At 40.4% G+C, this 16,869-nt stretch overlaps 4 protein-coding genes across 6 annotated transcripts in view; 2 read left to right on the forward strand and 2 right to left on the reverse strand.

Moving 5' to 3' along the window:
• Positions 1–1,670, reverse strand: part of LOC110053162 (uncharacterized) — a 16,285-nt gene extending 14,615 nt beyond the window's left edge. Inside the window, exons 1-3 of one of the 2 annotated variants that reach the window (XM_089280847.1) lie at positions 1,558–1,670; positions 1,074–1,348; positions 257–358 (exon numbers count right to left, since the gene is read on the reverse strand). In XM_089280847.1, coding sequence (XP_089136973.1) covers positions 257–358; positions 1,074–1,225 — 254 coding nt within the window. In that variant the 5' untranslated portion in view covers positions 1,226–1,348; positions 1,558–1,670. The other variant, XM_089280848.1, reaches the window with a different exon arrangement.
• LOC110053130 (heat shock 70 kDa protein 12A-like) overlaps positions 1–16,650 on the forward strand; it is a 20,851-nt gene extending 4,201 nt beyond the window's left edge. The window contains exons 1-5 of one of the 2 annotated variants that reach the window (XM_089280846.1): positions 1,716–1,843; positions 9,865–10,179; positions 10,597–10,821; positions 13,601–13,778; positions 14,185–16,650. In XM_089280846.1, the coding sequence (XP_089136972.1) occupies positions 9,880–10,179; positions 10,597–10,821; positions 13,601–13,778; positions 14,185–15,257 (1,776 nt within the window). In that variant the 5' untranslated portion in view covers positions 1,716–1,843; positions 9,865–9,879 and the 3' untranslated portion in view covers positions 15,258–16,650. Of the gene's footprint in view, positions 1–1,715; positions 1,844–9,864; positions 10,180–10,596; positions 10,822–13,600; positions 13,779–14,184 lie in introns of those variants that run through there. The other variant, XM_089280845.1, reaches the window with a different exon arrangement.
• LOC149096372 (P2X purinoceptor 7-like) lies at positions 1,857–3,959 on the forward strand. The gene is made up of 3 exons (XM_089280852.1): positions 1,857–2,902; positions 3,046–3,190; positions 3,696–3,959. Exons 1-3 carry the CDS (start codon positions 2,695–2,697, stop codon positions 3,904–3,906), a joined length of 564 nt encoding a protein of 187 aa, XP_089136978.1. The 5' UTR covers positions 1,857–2,694; the 3' UTR covers positions 3,907–3,959.
• On the reverse strand, positions 5,116–5,836 carry LOC149096373 (uncharacterized). The gene has a single exon (XM_089280851.1). The coding sequence runs from the start codon at positions 5,834–5,836 to the stop codon at positions 5,243–5,245; it is 594 nt and encodes a 197-aa protein (XP_089136977.1). The 3' UTR covers positions 5,116–5,242.
• Positions 16,651–16,869: the final 219 nt, after the last annotated feature.

The following is a 16,869-nucleotide window of genomic DNA, read 5'->3' on the forward strand; positions in this document are numbered from 1 at the left end:
AAAAAACAATCAATTACTTTGCGATAAAAAACACAGTTTTAAGTTTGCAAATAAACATGTTTCGGATAACCACCATCCATCTTCAGTTGTAAATACAAATAAACCGCTAGTCGGTCTGATATATAAGCGAACTTACATAGAATATGTGACTACTAAATAACAACATGAATATGAAGCACCAGAAAATACAATGGTACGTTTCTCTCCTTCAATTTGAAGGTAATTTTATACGTGGTCAAAAAAAAAATAAAAATACCTCTCGTCGAGCGCAGTTGTTCCACATTCTTCACCCTTGTTTTTCACGATGTCTGAACGTTGCTGCCAATCTTTATGCAACTCTTGCTCTTCTCTCTTTGGACTGTAAAGTAATGAAAGGAAGAAAAAACATGAGTCCTACTGAGTTCTTATTACCAAAGCCAAAATCAGAATTTTGCAAAAGGTCAGCTGCGAGTTCCAGTAGCTTCCAATCATTGATCCCCTAGATCCTGTAAAACGTCCATCTGATTGATTGTACATGTACCTCTAGATCTTTAAATTTACTAATCAAGATATCATGTCGTCTCCTGTACTCATTTATGTTCCTTTATCAACTGTCAATTTCGTTGATAACTGTAAACTCATATTGCCCACTAAGCTGTTTGCATTTTCACTTGGTGATTGTGATGGCCAACCTCACTCGAGATGGAAATAGAATGAAGCCTAGTTTGGTTTGTAGAGACGAAAGGAAGCGAATTGCATGGAGAACTCGAAGGTAGAAAGCTCTTAGAACAAAATTTTGACGACCTCAACCGATTTGTGTCGACGGATTTCACTCATTGGAGACACTACCGAAGTTCGAATTAAGTCTCAATTAGACTACGAGACATCCCTTTCTTTTACTGTGAACATGAATATCCTCCGAAAACTGGGAAGCGAGTGGTAAACCTGAGAGAATAATGCTAGAATTCCCCATTGTTAGCTTAACTATTTTATAATACGCTACAGCTGCTGTAGCCCTTCGCCAGCCTCCTCGAAGAAAACAACGTATCACTCGAACCCCACCAAGAACATTATAGATACAATCTTAAACAAACCTGTCTCGCCTTTGTAATTCTTGTAACATTTCTTTTCCCCTCTTGATAACCTTTCTCAGTTCTTTCTCTAAATTTTGTGGCTTTCTCTTATGCTTCTCATATGTTTCGGTTAGGAAATCGAAGAACTCTTTAAATGTTCCTTCGCGTTGCATTTCTCTGTTTGTACTTAATCACTCTGAGCTCACACAGTATAACTCGTGTGAAACAGCCTCCGAACACTCTTAGCGTACTCGTGGAGCGAGGGAAACTCTGACAGTACCAGTTTCGGTCTATTCCTGAAAGATACACAATTTTTTTCCGCAAGAATATTAGGACGCAAATCATGTTGAAATGTAAATAAATAATATGTTTCTACTCTACTCTTCTGTTCTCAGAAAAGCAGGATGCGAAACGCATGTTTTAACATATCATCAAGTTGATCTTAAGGATCCAGCCAACTAAAAAGTAATACTGTAGCTAAGCACATTGCGGTAAATTACTTAACTCGACAAAATGTGCGGGTTTAGCACAACCACTCTACTTTTACACCAAGAGTATCATTATTACACTGGGTGGAGTATTTCACGATCGTTCGCCATTGTTAGATTCCGAGAAAGACAGGATGTTTGTGCAATTCGACTATCCAATTGTCTTCGAGAATGTTCTGTTGTTCAGAAGTGTTGCGCATATGCAGCAAATCTATAGTGAACGCCTTGCCAACCTGAGCGCTCGCTTCGCAGGAAGAGTTTTGATACTAGTAAGGAACTGAAAGCTCACTTACAAAGCCAAAGGTAAGCTTGTTATTTGGTAACATTATCACACAATATAGTAAACGAGGCAAACAAAACGATAGATGTTTTCGTAATAAAGGGAACTTTCAATGAAGATCATCTTGGACTTTGACCGACCTTGCATCGAACAAAAGTCTGTAATTATAACGTAAACTTGCTTTCAGGGCTAACTTTACTAACTTTAGGACATATTTCAGTTCACAATTCAATATCAGCGTCATCGCAAATTTTATATAGGAGAGAGCAGTGACGTTATGAAACGCCTGACTCAGTGGCAGTGCCAAAAATAAAACGTTTGATGGAAGGTGGTTGATGAAGCAATTGCCGTAAACTAAACATGGTATAGTATTTTTTCACAAACGTCGTTTGGGACTAGTGAAAAGCGTTCGAACTTACCTTTCTGGTTAGCATTCTCTCGTTGCCCTATCGTTGAAAAGCGACCAAGCGAAATGTACTTGTTTGCAATTCAGGAAAATTAAAGGAGAACGGAAGGCTACAGGGTATAATTTTTGAAATGATCTGAAATTGTAGAAAGAACGTAAATTACAAAGAATCGATTGAAAAAAGTTCGTATTTCAGTGCAAATCAAATAGAAAACTAAGAGAACTCGCCAGAATTGAACATCCGCCATTTTGTTAGCATTCTCTTCCGGTTACTTCCAAATAAGGATTACCGTCCGCCATCTCGTGACGTCAAAGCGCTCATGCTTTCTTTCCTACTTTGCGTGCTCGCCTCCGCGTGCTATGTTTTGGTGTTCTCGCCCTTCATTAGTCGTGATTAGTCGCGGATTTTCGCAGCTATATTGTGTATAGTTTGGGACAACAGAACGCTTGATAATACAGTTACAAAATATGGCTGAGTTTGAACCCTATTCCTTCGAACCCATGCGAAATTTCTCGGATTCCGATGGAGAAAATACAGCTGACGGCCAGAACGAGCTTGCAAGGAGGGGAAATACCTCTTGGTGTAATTGCGAGCATTGTGAAAACTGGGAAAATCAGCAGGAGAGAGAGTGTGTTTGCTGCCAAGAGATCGAAGAAGCCATGACAAAAATATCAGGTGAAATATTGTTGATTAGAAGGATAATAAATTTCATGAAACGATTCATTCACTGTTTTGATTTAGTCCTTGTATTTTCGCTTATGAAAACCCAGCCATTTGTTTTCCATTTGCCATTGCTGCTTTTTTATTATATAACTTAGATTTAGAGGACGATCCCCCTATTCGCTGTATAAGTCGTCATCCTGATTTCGAAACTGTATGTTTGCGAAGAGAAGTGTTGGAGACGGCCATTGTTGGTTTGAGTCAGGCGCGTGGCATACGAGCGCCACGGGAACTTGTTAATGTGTACGTACCACATCTCCAACATTGTTAATCGTTTTGCTCTTTTCCTGGAATAATGTAGATTAGATCAATTTGCCACAGGCACGCTGTATGTCACAAGTTCTGTAAGGATGTTAAAACGTTTAATTGTCATTATAATACAAAATTCAGTTTGAGATACTTGATTAGCCCTATCAATACTGCAACACAATTTTGAAAGATATAAGTAGCTAAACTACACGAATCGTTTTAGTAACTGTAGACTTAGTGAAAGAATTATTCGTTCATTGAACTCAGTCGAGTACATTTTACACACACGGCCATTGCCTAAATTTCCTGTAGGTTCTATGAAATGAAATTAATAAACAGAAGCGACTGACAGTTCTGTGTAGCTACACCCCGATCAGCGGGTGATAGCAAATTGTCACGGCAATTGCAATGACCTTTCAGCCTTCCTTTCCATCATAACTTGAGCAAATTTGAAAAGATTTTGCAATACACGTTTCATTCGTATGTTTTCTTTTTGCAGCAGTTATCGTTACGCAGCTTACCGCCAGTTTACTTGGTGGGTACATGACAGACTGGGGAGATACGTGAGAAAAGTAATCCCTGCTTGTGTAGTGAAAGCAATACGAGCCGTGTATCCAAACGCAGATGGGAATTACACGGGCTTTCGCACCCCTGATGAAAGTTACTCAGAAGTGGAATTATCCTGGATACAGGAGATTGTTAGAAATTAAATATAAATCATTCAGTTAGTTTCCTGTATTAAAACGAGATCTGTGCTTCTCTAGCAAGTCGTTCTTGGGTGGCCTGGGGGTTGGAGCGATGTTCGCGGCGGCGGGTTTGGGAGGTAGCAGGGGAACTTCAATGTCACCTTTCTTGAATGCAAGGAGAGAAACCATTAAATCATTTAGAAATGCGTACGATTTTTCCTCGTATTGCGGCTTTGCAATCCACCCAACACTTCCCTTGGGGGAGACAAATTTGTGTTTCTTTGCACCCTCCTTGGTTTGGCCTTGGCTCCTTCCTACATTGTGGTTGTGGTCAAGAACAGCTAACTGGGTGCGAGCCCTCATGCCATCGTATGAGTAGTGCTGCACTTTTTGGCAGTACTTCTTTGCCATGAGGCCATGGTACATTTCTAAAACGCCCGTGTGGATAAACTCGGCTAGCATGCCGATGTCCTTTAGAAGCGACTTGTTCAAGGCTACCTCCTTCAGGGTGTCATGAGCGGGGCTTCCAACCTTTAACCAGTCTTTCCTTCTCTCTGTTTCTCTTGGGATGGATGGGTGGGTGTGCACACTGGTGGAAATGCTGACATCCGTCCCAGTGGTGGATATTAGCCGTGTGGTAAACGATGGATTTCCATCGTTCCACACAGTCGGTAGCATTGCCCTGCGAGGTTTTGCACACCACCAGAGGTGAGTTATGATGGAGTGTATCCAGGGTTTCAATGCCGCACATGGCTTTGATTGAGCCTTTTTGGATAGCTTCTTCTGAACAGACTTTGCTAAATGCCAAACATCGAAGTTGTGTTTGATGTGCGGCCTCTCTTTTTTCATGTGCGCTCTGACTTGCACGTGCCTATCTGTAGCAAGCTTTCCAATAGCCACTTGTTCCCGTTGTAGGTGATCTAGGCAACGTTTTAGGCCCTCCAGCTCCATCGCATTTGAATTTTTGACCTCTGTTACCTGGACCAGAGAGAAGTCAAGAACTTTAGATGAAGCTGTGTTCACAATGCTGTACGTGCCGTATTTAGCCGAGTGGCCTGGGCTGTCACAGCGACCATCACCTCCTGCTACAACCTCGGTGTTTCTCACTTCGTTAAGAATATCCACTTGATGCTCAGCAAATTTTTTGTTAACAATGGGGAAGAGGTACTTTTTCTGAGTAGAGCTAAAATTTCTCTGGCTAAAAAATTGGACGTTGGTTGCCTTTGTAAAATTAGCAATATTGCTGTAATCGTTGCCGGTAAATAGAATTCCAGCGCTGAACAGCAAATTTCCAGCGGCCATTGAACTTACAAACGGCTGTGTTTGCCATCGTAATGGTTGATCACAGCAACCAAGGCATTCAATAGTCGCAAGAGACCCCTTGGTTTTTAATGATGCTTTTTCCAAGTTCCGTCCACAGTTTGGACAGTGCACGTGACGAGAAAAAAAGCTCTTTTAGTTTGCTTTCAAATACCAAGAACTTTCGCTCTTGGTGAAGATCACCGCAATCTTCATTAAGCCAGTTCGTGGACTCCTTTTCCTCGTCATCGTCAGGAATTTCAGTTTTTATATCGAAATCCTCGTCTTCGGAGTCGAAACTTTCACTAAGTTCGCTAACTTCATAATCACTTAGGTCCGACATGTCCGATTCTTCATGATCTGAAACATCGGATGGAATCCACTCATCTTCAATTTCCTCTTCTTGGCAGTCAATTTGAGGAAAATCCGATGTGTCAATTTCGGAGAAATCCAACGTCCTCTTGCATTCTGGAAAATCTTTGCCAGAAACCCTAGGGACTTGCTCAGCGGGCACAACAGGGGAATCACTTAAGAGAGCGGCATAGCTGTGGTCATTCGCTACAGCGTGACGAACGTCTGCTAAGGGAATGGATTTAAATATATGAGGTGAATGCACAACAAAAGGTAAATCTGTTTGACAAGCTTGGTCCACCATTATTATTTCAATGTCAGTAGAGGCATCCACCAAAACTATCTTTGAAATAGGTAGTTTTCTCCTCTTCCTTTGTGGTTTTTCTTTGTCACCGAAAGTCTGACTGACATTGTAATCAGAAACCGCAGAAGTCGTGACATTTGCATCTTGAAAAGGCTGCGCGACTTTCGCTCTGGATTGGCCCGACTCTTGCGAATTACTATCACAAGCATCCAGTATTTGATTGAGGGCCTAAAATAGCAAATACAATCTTGTGAACGAAGGATAATTTGTTTAAAACTTGCTTGCCAGAAAAGTAACACGGCGGCCAAAAGGTCACGTCAGGTCATATCAGTAGAGTCAGTTTTATACCGCGAATACATGACTTACCTCTTCGTGTAGAGCTCTATTTCTTCGGCGCTCGCTGGACGGCCTTAGGCTTAACTTTTTTGTGTGTTGAAACAAAGTTGGAACGGCATCCTCTTTTAAGCGACGTCTGCTTAAATTGTCTGGCAAAATATCTAGTCGGTACTCACTTGCAAAACACGTGGGCTCAAAGTGTTCGGAACAGACGTGGCAGTGCTTCATTTGGGGCAAATTTTCTCTCTTTATCTGAGCAAGCCATTTGCTTAAAAGGCCTTTATCTTTTAAAGGAAGGCGATGAAAGCTTATTCCTCTTTTAGAATCTCTAGGTGATCTATTGGAACAGCCTACGACAATGCAGTGAACCATTTTCCATCCGAGCAAAAAAATTAAATTTGGCGCGAACGCAAGTGAGCGCAATGACGTCATGCCATGCAGCCCAGCCTTCAACATGGCGGTCAAAATGGCGGACCTACATAGTATGAATGTCGTGAGCAATTTTCCAGTCAAAACGCGTTAAGAAAGGACAAATATGGACAAATACTGCAATTTTTACTCAAAACAAACTATTTGCTCTGTTGCAAATATGCAACGATAACTTCGTTTTTCACCTTCCGTTCTCCTTTAAATATCAAAACGAAAGACGGGCGAGAGTGACGCATGAGCAGTACCGTTCCAAAAGTTTGAAAAACATGTTTCGGACGACCACCATTCATCTTCAGCTGCAAATACAAATGAACCGTTAATCTGAGTGATATATAAGCCAACTTACATAGAATATGTGACTATCAAATAACAACATGAATATGAAGCACCAGAAAATACAATGGTAAGTTTCTCTCCTTCAATTTGAAGGTAATTTTATACGTGGTCAAAATAAATAAAAATACCCCTCGTCGAGCGCAGTTGTTCCACATTCTTCAGTCACCCTTGTTTTCACGATGTCCGAACGTTGCCGGAAACCACCGACATCACACTAGCACCATGGTAGTGTAGAGGAACCTCCAGAGGATGGGCCCAGGTCAGGACTGGTGTCTGCAGAAGGGTCTACTCTCTGACAGTAGAAGATGCCACCAAATTCGAAGTTGAATCATTTTTATCACCATCGCAAAGGTCAGATGCCAAGCTCTCGCCTCAACGAGAAGCAGTCCATGAATTTGATCTATGCTGCCTATACTCTCCTGCATAATATAAACTCCTATTTCATAGCATCCTGACAATATGCTCATCTAGCGTAATAATGAATCCTGAAAAGAAATGTCAACAGTCAAAACCAAAGTCAACTATAATGATGGTTTATCATAATTCAATAGACCAGAATAATAATTTGCAAATATATAGAATACAAAATCAAGACCATTTAGTAAATAAACCCCTTCAGGCGGCTGGTGTGTCGGTTGATAATGTCCGCGGCTGAGATATTGTCCGAAAAATGAATATTTGGCCGAGAAGCGAAGCTTCCAGACCAAATGTGAAATTTTGAAGACAATCTCTCAACCAAGGGCATTATCAGCCAACATACCAGCTAGCCAGAAAGGGGTTTATTTATTTCATAACCCTCCCATTAATTTTCTGCATATTTCATTGACTCTTTTCTACTTTTCGGAACAGCATTGGCGATGAGATTTTTTTTAATGTCATTATCCGCGAATTCCATGAAAAGGGTTTGTTTTTCTTCCATGAAAAATAGTAAAAATGAACAGGCGAAATTCTAGAGCTGGATTTATTCTTTTTAGCTTTGTTTCTTTTCGACAGAAACACTAGTTGCAGGGCAGTTATCGAATCAGGCGGAGGTTTTTGCGTGATAACTGCCCAGTAATTTTGCACCACGTGACGTAAAGTAACCAATAGAATCGCGCGAAAATTAAGCGTGGGTTATAAATGGGGATATTTCATTTGCGCATATCAATACACTCTCTTATGTGTTGACGTAAGTGGTCGTCATTCTGATAATACAAATAGAGAAAAAATAGCAAAAAAGTCACTCCCTCGCTCTGTATCATTGTGACATAACAGAATTCTGAATCTCGATAACACACTGACTGTTATCTACATACTACTATTTTTTTTTTTCCCGCTCATCATTTTCACTTGTTCTAATTGTTGCATTGCTAAGACTGCTCAGGGCTGGGCAGGATGAGCCACTTGGGTCGAATGTCCATCAGGGTATACTGGTAGAGTTACAAGTCATCAAAACTTGCTAAGTGCTCAATAATTATTTACAGAATCATGTCTATCACAAAACAATCAAAATAAAATAGTAGGTACATGTCGATAAATACTAAGAACTGAAGTAAAACACTCCTATATGCAAATGTTTGGCAAGTAACTTGCCAATGGTACTCGAAGCTTCGCTTCTCGGGCAAATATTTGTTGTAAGAACATCAAATTTTCACGGGGCAACTATCAGTCGATAGTTTCTCGACAGAAACACTCTATTGTTTAAATAGACGGCACCAGAAGGTTTAGCCTTTACATTTTCCTAAAGTTTCCAAAATTGAATCAATTTTTTTTTTGTTTTATAGTTCATTCAGTAGTAAAAGTCTTAGACCGCTTGCTTACGCGTACGGTCTCTATTGACTTTGATTATTAGGTATTAAAACCCTGTTCTTTTTTAACCTACCGATCGTTGAAAGCAATATTTTCACGCCCTTAACAAAAACATTGCTATTCCCCTAGGTGGTTCGAAAAATGTACGAGAAGTCGTGGCTTGGGGCCTCGCCTACCCTCGCCACCTATCAGCCGATCGGAACCTCGCACTCCCCGTCTGATTGTCAGTTAGTGAGTTACGAAATTCATAAAAAAAATTGACGTTGCAATCTGGACGGACAAATTACTTGATTTTGTCGATTTTTCGATCGTTTTATATCTTGTGATTTTACGACGGGTATGGTCAATAGCACATAATCAGTTAGATAAGGCAGTTTTAATCTCTAATTTAAATATTGACAATAAGAACCTTTTCTCGGCGAAATCACAAAAAATGGAACACAGATTAGTTTAATTGTTATACATTGAAATCACTATCTCTTTTCTGATTGGTCGAAAGCGTACAGTGGATTTTCGAAATCAGCGCCCGTGACGTCATCTCTGCAGATTATACAATAATCATGTCAAGGACACTCAAGGTCACGGGTAATCATGTGAAGTTCGCGCGCTTTGTGCTGCTTGCCCTCAGTGAAGAAGCAAAAACATGACTTCCATTTAGCTTCCATTTAGATTCGGTTATTGTGATATCCAGAATAATCAAGCTCTCGGTAAGGGTTATCAACCTCAGCTTTCGGTTTCGGCTGATAACCCCTACCTCGACCTTGATTATTCTGGATATCACAAAAACCTCATCCAATAATTGTTTATAACCTATCTTTGACCGAACCCCTTAAATAGGTTCACTGAAGCTCTTTAATGTGCTGTTAAAGAAAAAAGAAAAAAAAACGTCACAAATGACCATTAACTCACAAAATTAATGGCTGGTCTAAAAGCAAGTCTTCTTGAAGTCTATTAGACCAGTAAATTTTGAATTGCAAGTCTGAAATAGAGACCAAAGCCCTTAAAGCCATTTTCGAGCAGAACAGTCTGTTTTGGAATATTTGAAAATTGCTAAGCGTTGTGATTTGCAGGTTTTTCTTTTTTCTTGATTTATTTCCCTTGAAATAGCCTGAAATCAACGTTCACCTTCCTCCTTCCAGGTAACAGCTAGTAGGATGGCCCCAACCTCAAAGTACGTGGCAGTGGTCGCTATTGACTTTGGAACAACCTATAGCGGTTTCGCATTTTCTTTTAATGACAAAAGAGGCGAAGGAGGAATTCACATGAACAGAGAATGGGGAAACGAGGAAGGACGTAGCACTCTAAAAACCCCTACATCAATTCTTCTTCGTCCCAATAAGGAGTTTGATTCTTTCGGATACGAAGCTGATGACAAATATGTGCACTTTACTCGTGGGGAGGAAAAGGAGTACTTTTACTTAAAACATTTCAAAATGGAGCTGCACAGATCAAAGGTAACTAACATTGTCAGGGTTGTGGTTGCATGTTGTTGTGTGGTCTGACAAGTAACTTTATTTCTTCTTACACTCCAGGCAGGTATTGTTCTTACAATAAAGTTTGACCAGTAACAAGAGGAAACGTTTAGTTCAAAGGGTTTTTTCAACTGGTTTCATGTAGCTGAATAAATGATTAATTGATCACATTTTTGTTAATTATAGGTTTTTAAATATAAAATGAACAAATACGTTAACAACGTTACTTTCTGTAAATTTCTCTTCAGAGTTTTGACTGAGCTTTTAACCAATTTTCTACTTAGTCATTAGTTTTTATTTAATTTTGTTTTCCTGGGCTGTTTCTTAACGTTTATGATGCGAAGTTTCTATTTTCTTTATTTTCGTCACAGAATGAGTTCTTATTTCCACTTAACGTAGGACTTGAACCGAACAACCCAGCTGACAGCAGCTAATGGCAAAAAGGTTGAAGCTTTGATCGTATTTTCTCTTTCAATAAAATTCATGAAAGATGAAGCAGTTAAAATCATTCGTGCCAGAACTGGAGATGAAACCTACAGCGCCAATGACATTCAGTGGGTGTTGACGGTGCCAGCAATATGGACACCAGCGGCTAAACAGTTCATGAGAGAGGTCGCCTACAAGGTTGGTTGGAAAAAAATCGTTACTGAAGAATTTAGATGTATTTATTATATTCGTGACAATCCCGTTCACGTTCGCTAAAAGAGATGGAGAAATGCTCCGCGCCCAGAAGTTGAACGTTTTTTTTTTTTTTTTTTTAACTGTGGCCCAAAGACGCGAGACGATAGCCCTTCTCACGGTTACTTTTTCTCATTTGCGTTACAGTGTAATCCAACTGAATGCAAGGCAATTTCGGGCTGAAACTACAGAATAACCCACAATTGCCTGAAATATATGCTAGATTACATTGTAATGCAATAAGGGGGAGGCGACAGTGAAGTGGGGTAGGCTATGAAGACAGAATATAACGTCACTAGGATCTGGGCCAAAGGAACGAGGCTACCAGAGAGCGATAGAGCAAAGGCTACCTAGGCTCAAAAGCTGCAGAATTTCACTCTTGCTACGTATTTGCCCAGGTTATTGGGAGAGGGGACGAAGTGGATAAAATATCCAAAAGCTGCAGCACTTAAGTAGTATAACAGGATATAATTCCGTTGATAGGGGTACATGCTAACGGAGAAAAATCAAAGGAGACCTATGGTCAAACTCGTGGATTAAGTAATCTAGAGATGAAACATGTTGACGAACTTGCAATTACTGGTGTATTTTTAAAGGCTGTTAAAACAAGCGGGGTTCGTACCACGCAAGGTCGCACTTATCTCAGAAAGCGTAGGCGTTTTTCGTTGGCTTTCGTTGCACACATATTACAGAATAGCTAGGGTGGCAAAATTGCAGCTGAACATGGAGTGGTAAAGGCTAAGGGTTCTTGGGTCACACAGGACACTGCTGCCAAAAAAAATTAATAGACTACTCCCCCCCCCACCCCCCCCCCCTACCCCAACACACAAACGCACACATCCAGATCTTTATGTTGATTTTTGTCTGCCTGCTGGGAAAATTTGCATGTATTTAAGTCGTACGAGCTTACAGACCTTTTTCATTGCATTTCACTCAACGCTATAGGTAAGGTTTCTTATGAGACAGCACTTCTTTTCCAATGTGGAACCGCTTGTCTCTATATATATTGCACGTAAAATACACCATAATAAGTAGCCTCTTCTGGAAGCATTTTCAATGTTGATCCAAAAAAAAAAAGTCCACCCATAAACATGTGCTCCTTCGAGCTACAGGGGGTTTCTTTCCCTTCGTTATCTTTTCAATCAGGAAGCAAAAGTGCAAACACAAGACAAGGTAAAAATCGTTTAAGCTTATCAAAATGAAGTATTTGGGATATTTTCCCAAGTTTATGTACATTTCACATCCCACTCAGAGTTCAGATCAATATACTAAAATAAACAAGACAAGTGTAGAGAGCGCAACTTTAATCTAAACTTAACTCGATGTCGGTTGAACGTGGACTACTCAACATGAAAAAACGTAAGTACTATAAACTGCAAAGCTCTGAACGAAGGTCCAGTGTGATTGAACGTTGGATCTCACAGGAGATCTAATCAGCCAAACTTGAAAAGTAAAACGATAATAAGCTAGTCAATGACTACTGCAAGGTTGACACAAGTTCATATATTTAAAACAATATTTCAAGGTTTAGATAGCACTACATTATAAAAATGAAATTACAATATTATATAATGGTGCAGATGTTTCTCCTGGTTTCGTTCATTGAAAAGTGTTCGTTTCGCTCATATAAGTTCATTAAGGTCGTCGAATAAGACACGTTCTCATCAAAGCTTACCACATTAACACGAGACAGGTCACTTTCCAGCAAACAAATGCTCATCTCCTGGTCATTTTTAATGCCTGGACGAGTCAAATGCTCATGAAATTCAGCCTTCAAGTTGGCCATAGTACTAATGCGAACATTCGAAGTCAACTCCACTTCAATTTAGCGAAACACCTAGCATTAATGGTCGTGTAAAAGTTACAAAATCATCAATTCGAGCTTCCACGATGCACGCTTTGAGTAGTAACCGCGCAAAAACGATAGCGAGGCTCGCGCTGACTGCACGGTCACTATTCCAATATGGCGTCGGGCTCGGGCGCTCTCGTTCGGGCCGACTAATTACGAACGGTGTCTACACCTGAGCGAGTGAGTGAGTGAGTGAGTGACACATTTGCATATCGGAGGCCCCGCAACAAACACGTTTCTACGCTTCGCGTATCCACGAGTTTAAAAACCGCGGAAAATACGCGCGACAAGTCACCCAAGGGATGACAGCCTGGGAGTCAATAATCCGACTAGGGTATTAGACACCCTTTCAGGCTACCATAGGAAGAAGGGAAACGATGCAACAGCACGTGCATGATAACATAACTCCAAGTTGATAGCACAAGTTACAAGAAAACATCGGTTTGCGAACTGAAAGCAAAACGAAAAGAACACATTGCTGAATAGAACAAACCAAGAAAACAAGCGTTAAAAAATTACGAACCCCGAGGGAATAGCACTGCGCAAACCCATTTGCGAGTGAAGCACGCATAACAAGTAAACATAATTTAGTATTACAAACCAGGAATAAGTGTGCATTCAAACTTGAAGCGAGCCCAGGAAATAGCGCTGCACAAACCTGGCGTTTGTAAGGCAATACACGCAAACCAATAAACGATATCCAAATCCAATTCCCCCCCCCCCCCCCCCCACTACCTCGTTGCTAGCCGAGATTCCTCGGGATACCACGGGATACCTCGGTTGACAGACAACGCTCATTTTCAATCACTTATTAATCAAAACGTTCCTCGCATTAGGAAATCTCTTTGTGAAAATATTTGTCTTTATTATTCTAAGGCTGGAATTGCTTCTCCGGAAAGCAGAGAACAGTTGCTAATCGCCTTAGAACCTGAAGGAGGTGCGATATTCTGCCGGGAGAGAAAAATGAGAGACTTTGCTGATGAAACTGGAGATGCCAGTCTGTCAGATGTCCTTTGTCGTCCTGGACAAAGATACGTCATGATGGACATTGGAGGTAGAGCTTATTATAGTTGATTTCTCAAAATATCCTCCTGCGTTATAAGGAGCCCGACCCCTGTAATAGATTTGTTAGGCCCAAATTATGAAAACCCCGAAAGATTAAGTGGGATTCACGGCTTTTGTGTTTAACATTTCGAAGTCATTCTCATCAGAGTGCTGCAGTTGTGAAAATACCGCCCCCCCCCCCCCCCCAAAAAAATCAAACTTCGACTCCATTTTGTGACTCACTCAACAAAAATCACCGATTCTTTTCCTAGACGTTGGGTTTCGATAAACCGCAAATTACAAATAAGAAATTCAAAATTATGGCTAAATGCCAACCAGTTAAAAACCATATCACGTAGCCTTTACGCTAGCCTCCTCCTGTTAACAACCAATTTGTGTTTTACACGTTTGCAAAGGTGGAACACTGGATGTTACAGCTCATGAGATCCTGGACGACGGCAACATAAAAGAAATTTGTCAAGTGACCGGGGGCGCGTACGGTGGAATCTACGTGGACGAAAAGTTCCAAAAGTTACTTGAAAATCTGTTTGGGACTCCAAAAATCAATGAATACCGCATAAAGTTCCCTGCAGAGTGGCTTCGACTCATTAATGATTTTGAAATGAAGAAAAGAGGAAGGCGAGCGTTTGATGATAAAATCACAAGAATTACCCTCCCACGCAATTTTCTTCAAATGGTCTCCGGGCCCAGCGCCCCCGATCTGGCCACTCGCCTTGCAAAATCTTGCAACCTAGATGATGTGGAGATTTACAATGACGAGTACCTCTGCCTGGGGCCAAAAGCGATGAAGAGTCTCTTTGATCCTGTAATAAATGGCATCATACGCCACATGAGAGGTTTGTTGAGCAAGCCTGCGCTGAAGAATGTAAACTATGCATTCATGGTTGGCGGTTTTGCAGAATCTATCATTCTGCAAGAAGCGGTCAAAGTGGCGTTCAGTCCAAGATGTAAAGTACTTGTCCCAAACTATGCTGGCATTGCCGTTGTCCAAGGTGCAACAATGTTTGGCCAGAAACCAGCTGTTGTCACTTCTAGAGTCATGGCCACAACTTACGGTTTTAAAATAAGCGAAAACTTTGACCCTAAGATTCACGACCCTGGAAAGAAGATAGTAGCTGAAGGTATCGCTAGGTGTAAAGATGTATTTGATATTGTTGTCAAAGAAAATGATGTTGTTGAGGTTGGCGAAAAAAAGCGTTTCACCCGAAAACCATTATATAGTGATCAGAAACAGATATGTTTTCCATTTTTCACCTCCACAGACCCAAATGTTAAGTACACAACTGATTCCTCGGTGGGACCCTCCATAGGAGAGGTGACGGTCGATTCACCCGACACCTCAAAAGGAAAAAATCGCGAAGTCGAATTATGCGTCTTCTTCGGAGGCACGGAAATAAAAGCGACTGCAATCGATAAGACCAGCGGCAATGCTGCGACTGTGTACCTGGACTTTTTGACTAAATCGTGAATGGGTGTGTTACCAGCAATTGATCAAACATAACTTTTAAACCACAAAAAAAAAAAAAAAAACAGCAACAACAACAACACACCCACATACAAAAACTTTTGGACTAGCCAGAGTAGTGAAAGCTTAAGCAGGCAGACTAATGATAATTTGTGCAATTACAACTCCTTGCGCTAAATCACTTGCAGTTAAAGTCTACCAATCAGAGCTCCTTGCTGAAGGAGAACTTGAATAGGAGATTTCCTCAGGTTTGGTGTGATCTCATATTATAAAAAGTCAAAGGTCCGTCTTATTTTCAGTTTAATTGCGTACATGGTTGTAACATTTAGTTAGTTTTCGTAGGAAGAGTTTTCCATTGGCAAGTTACTGTCAGTGTGTCTAAGCTGAAGGTGCGTTCATTGTACAGAAGACTTATTGATTGAACAGAAGAGAGTTTAAATCTACATTTCGGTTCTCGTTTATTTCAAGGACTAGCATAGTAAAGTGGATCGCCACTTCTAAGTAATTGTTTGTAGTGTAGTCTACAATATTGTAACTTTTGACAGTTTACTGAAGTAAATGACGCAAGTTTTCTTGATGTCTTCGATGCATTAAATTCTTATTGATATTTCTCAGTATAAGAAAAATGTATTGACATTCGGCGGAGCTGAACTGTAAGTGACATTGACAAAGAATGTAGATATTTTTCTGTTGGTATGAAATGCACGCGTGCCACTATGGTATTAATTCAGTCTTTTGTTATAACCATATATTAGGTTTGACAACTGTACATGTAAATGTATTCATCTCAGCTCTCGAGCTTTCAAATTTTATGTCCAATTTATTCATTTAATTTTAGGGGATGGAATCTTGTAATCACCTCTAGTCCTTAGAGGCTGGTCGCCTGCATTTGGTTGGGAAATAAATTTCCATTTTCCCCAGTGAGTCTTGGGTTTTTGTATCAGGCAGTTGCACAGCTATGCAGCTTGAGTGGTAGTTGTTTCGCTGGGACTTAGTAAGTCGTAACTTATTTGAGCTATTTAACGTACTACACATACGGATGGCATTTTCACTCAGGCTCACAGTTCGGGCTGCACACCCATCTCTCTGTAGGAGTTGTGAATATAAATAGGAACTGATATTTAGCAGATATTTTTAGTAGTATGAATATAAAAGTAAACCCAATTATTCGTTCAGCTTTTTAAGGGTAGCACCCAATAAAGAGAGGTATATTTAGGTGGACATTTTGCTGCAGTAAGTAATGAACTGGTAAAGCAAATGGACTATCTATTTTTTTTGTGTGTTTTTCTTTTTGTTTTCTTTTTTTTATTTTATTATTATTTTTTTAACTGATAAAATGAAATACCTGACTGTACTGGTGCAACTTCGCTGTAAATAAAGCACATTTGTGTGTGTAGTACCCTTGTGTTTCATTGGTGTTTGTCCTCTTGACTGTTTTTCATGTCAATCACCAAGGCTTGGAAAATGTTGTGAAATGTTAATGCGACAATAGATAAACAAATAGGCGAGGACGGCTTTAGGAATCCTCTGTCTTTGCTATTGAGCGCAGCGACGACCATGTACAAAATACTAACGCATTGTGATTGACGGGGTCTCATAACAGAAAAAAGTGCTG

This window comes from Orbicella faveolata, unplaced genomic scaffold (genome assembly GCF_042242905.1).
Source record: "Orbicella faveolata isolate gen_17 unplaced genomic scaffold, um_ofav_v1 contig_48, whole genome shotgun sequence".
NCBI classification, from domain to species: domain Eukaryota; kingdom Metazoa; phylum Cnidaria; class Anthozoa; order Scleractinia; family Merulinidae; genus Orbicella; species Orbicella faveolata.

Bases quoted from the DNA above. Each gene is read 5' to 3' on its own strand.
- LOC149096372 (XM_089280852.1), top strand. From the start codon at position 2,695: ATGGCTGAGTTTGAACCCTATTCCTTCGAACCCATGCGAAATTTCTCG. The intron at 2,903-3,045 runs GTGAAATATTGT...TATATAACTTAG, and splicing joins AGCCATGACAAAAATATCAG to ATTTAGAGGACGATCCCCCT. The intron at 3,191-3,695 runs GTACGTACCACA...TTCTTTTTGCAG, and splicing joins CCACGGGAACTTGTTAATGT to CAGTTATCGTTACGCAGCTT.
- LOC149096373 (XM_089280851.1), bottom strand. From the start codon at position 5,836: ATGGTGGACCAAGCTTGTCAAACAGATTTACCTTTTGTTGTGCATTCA.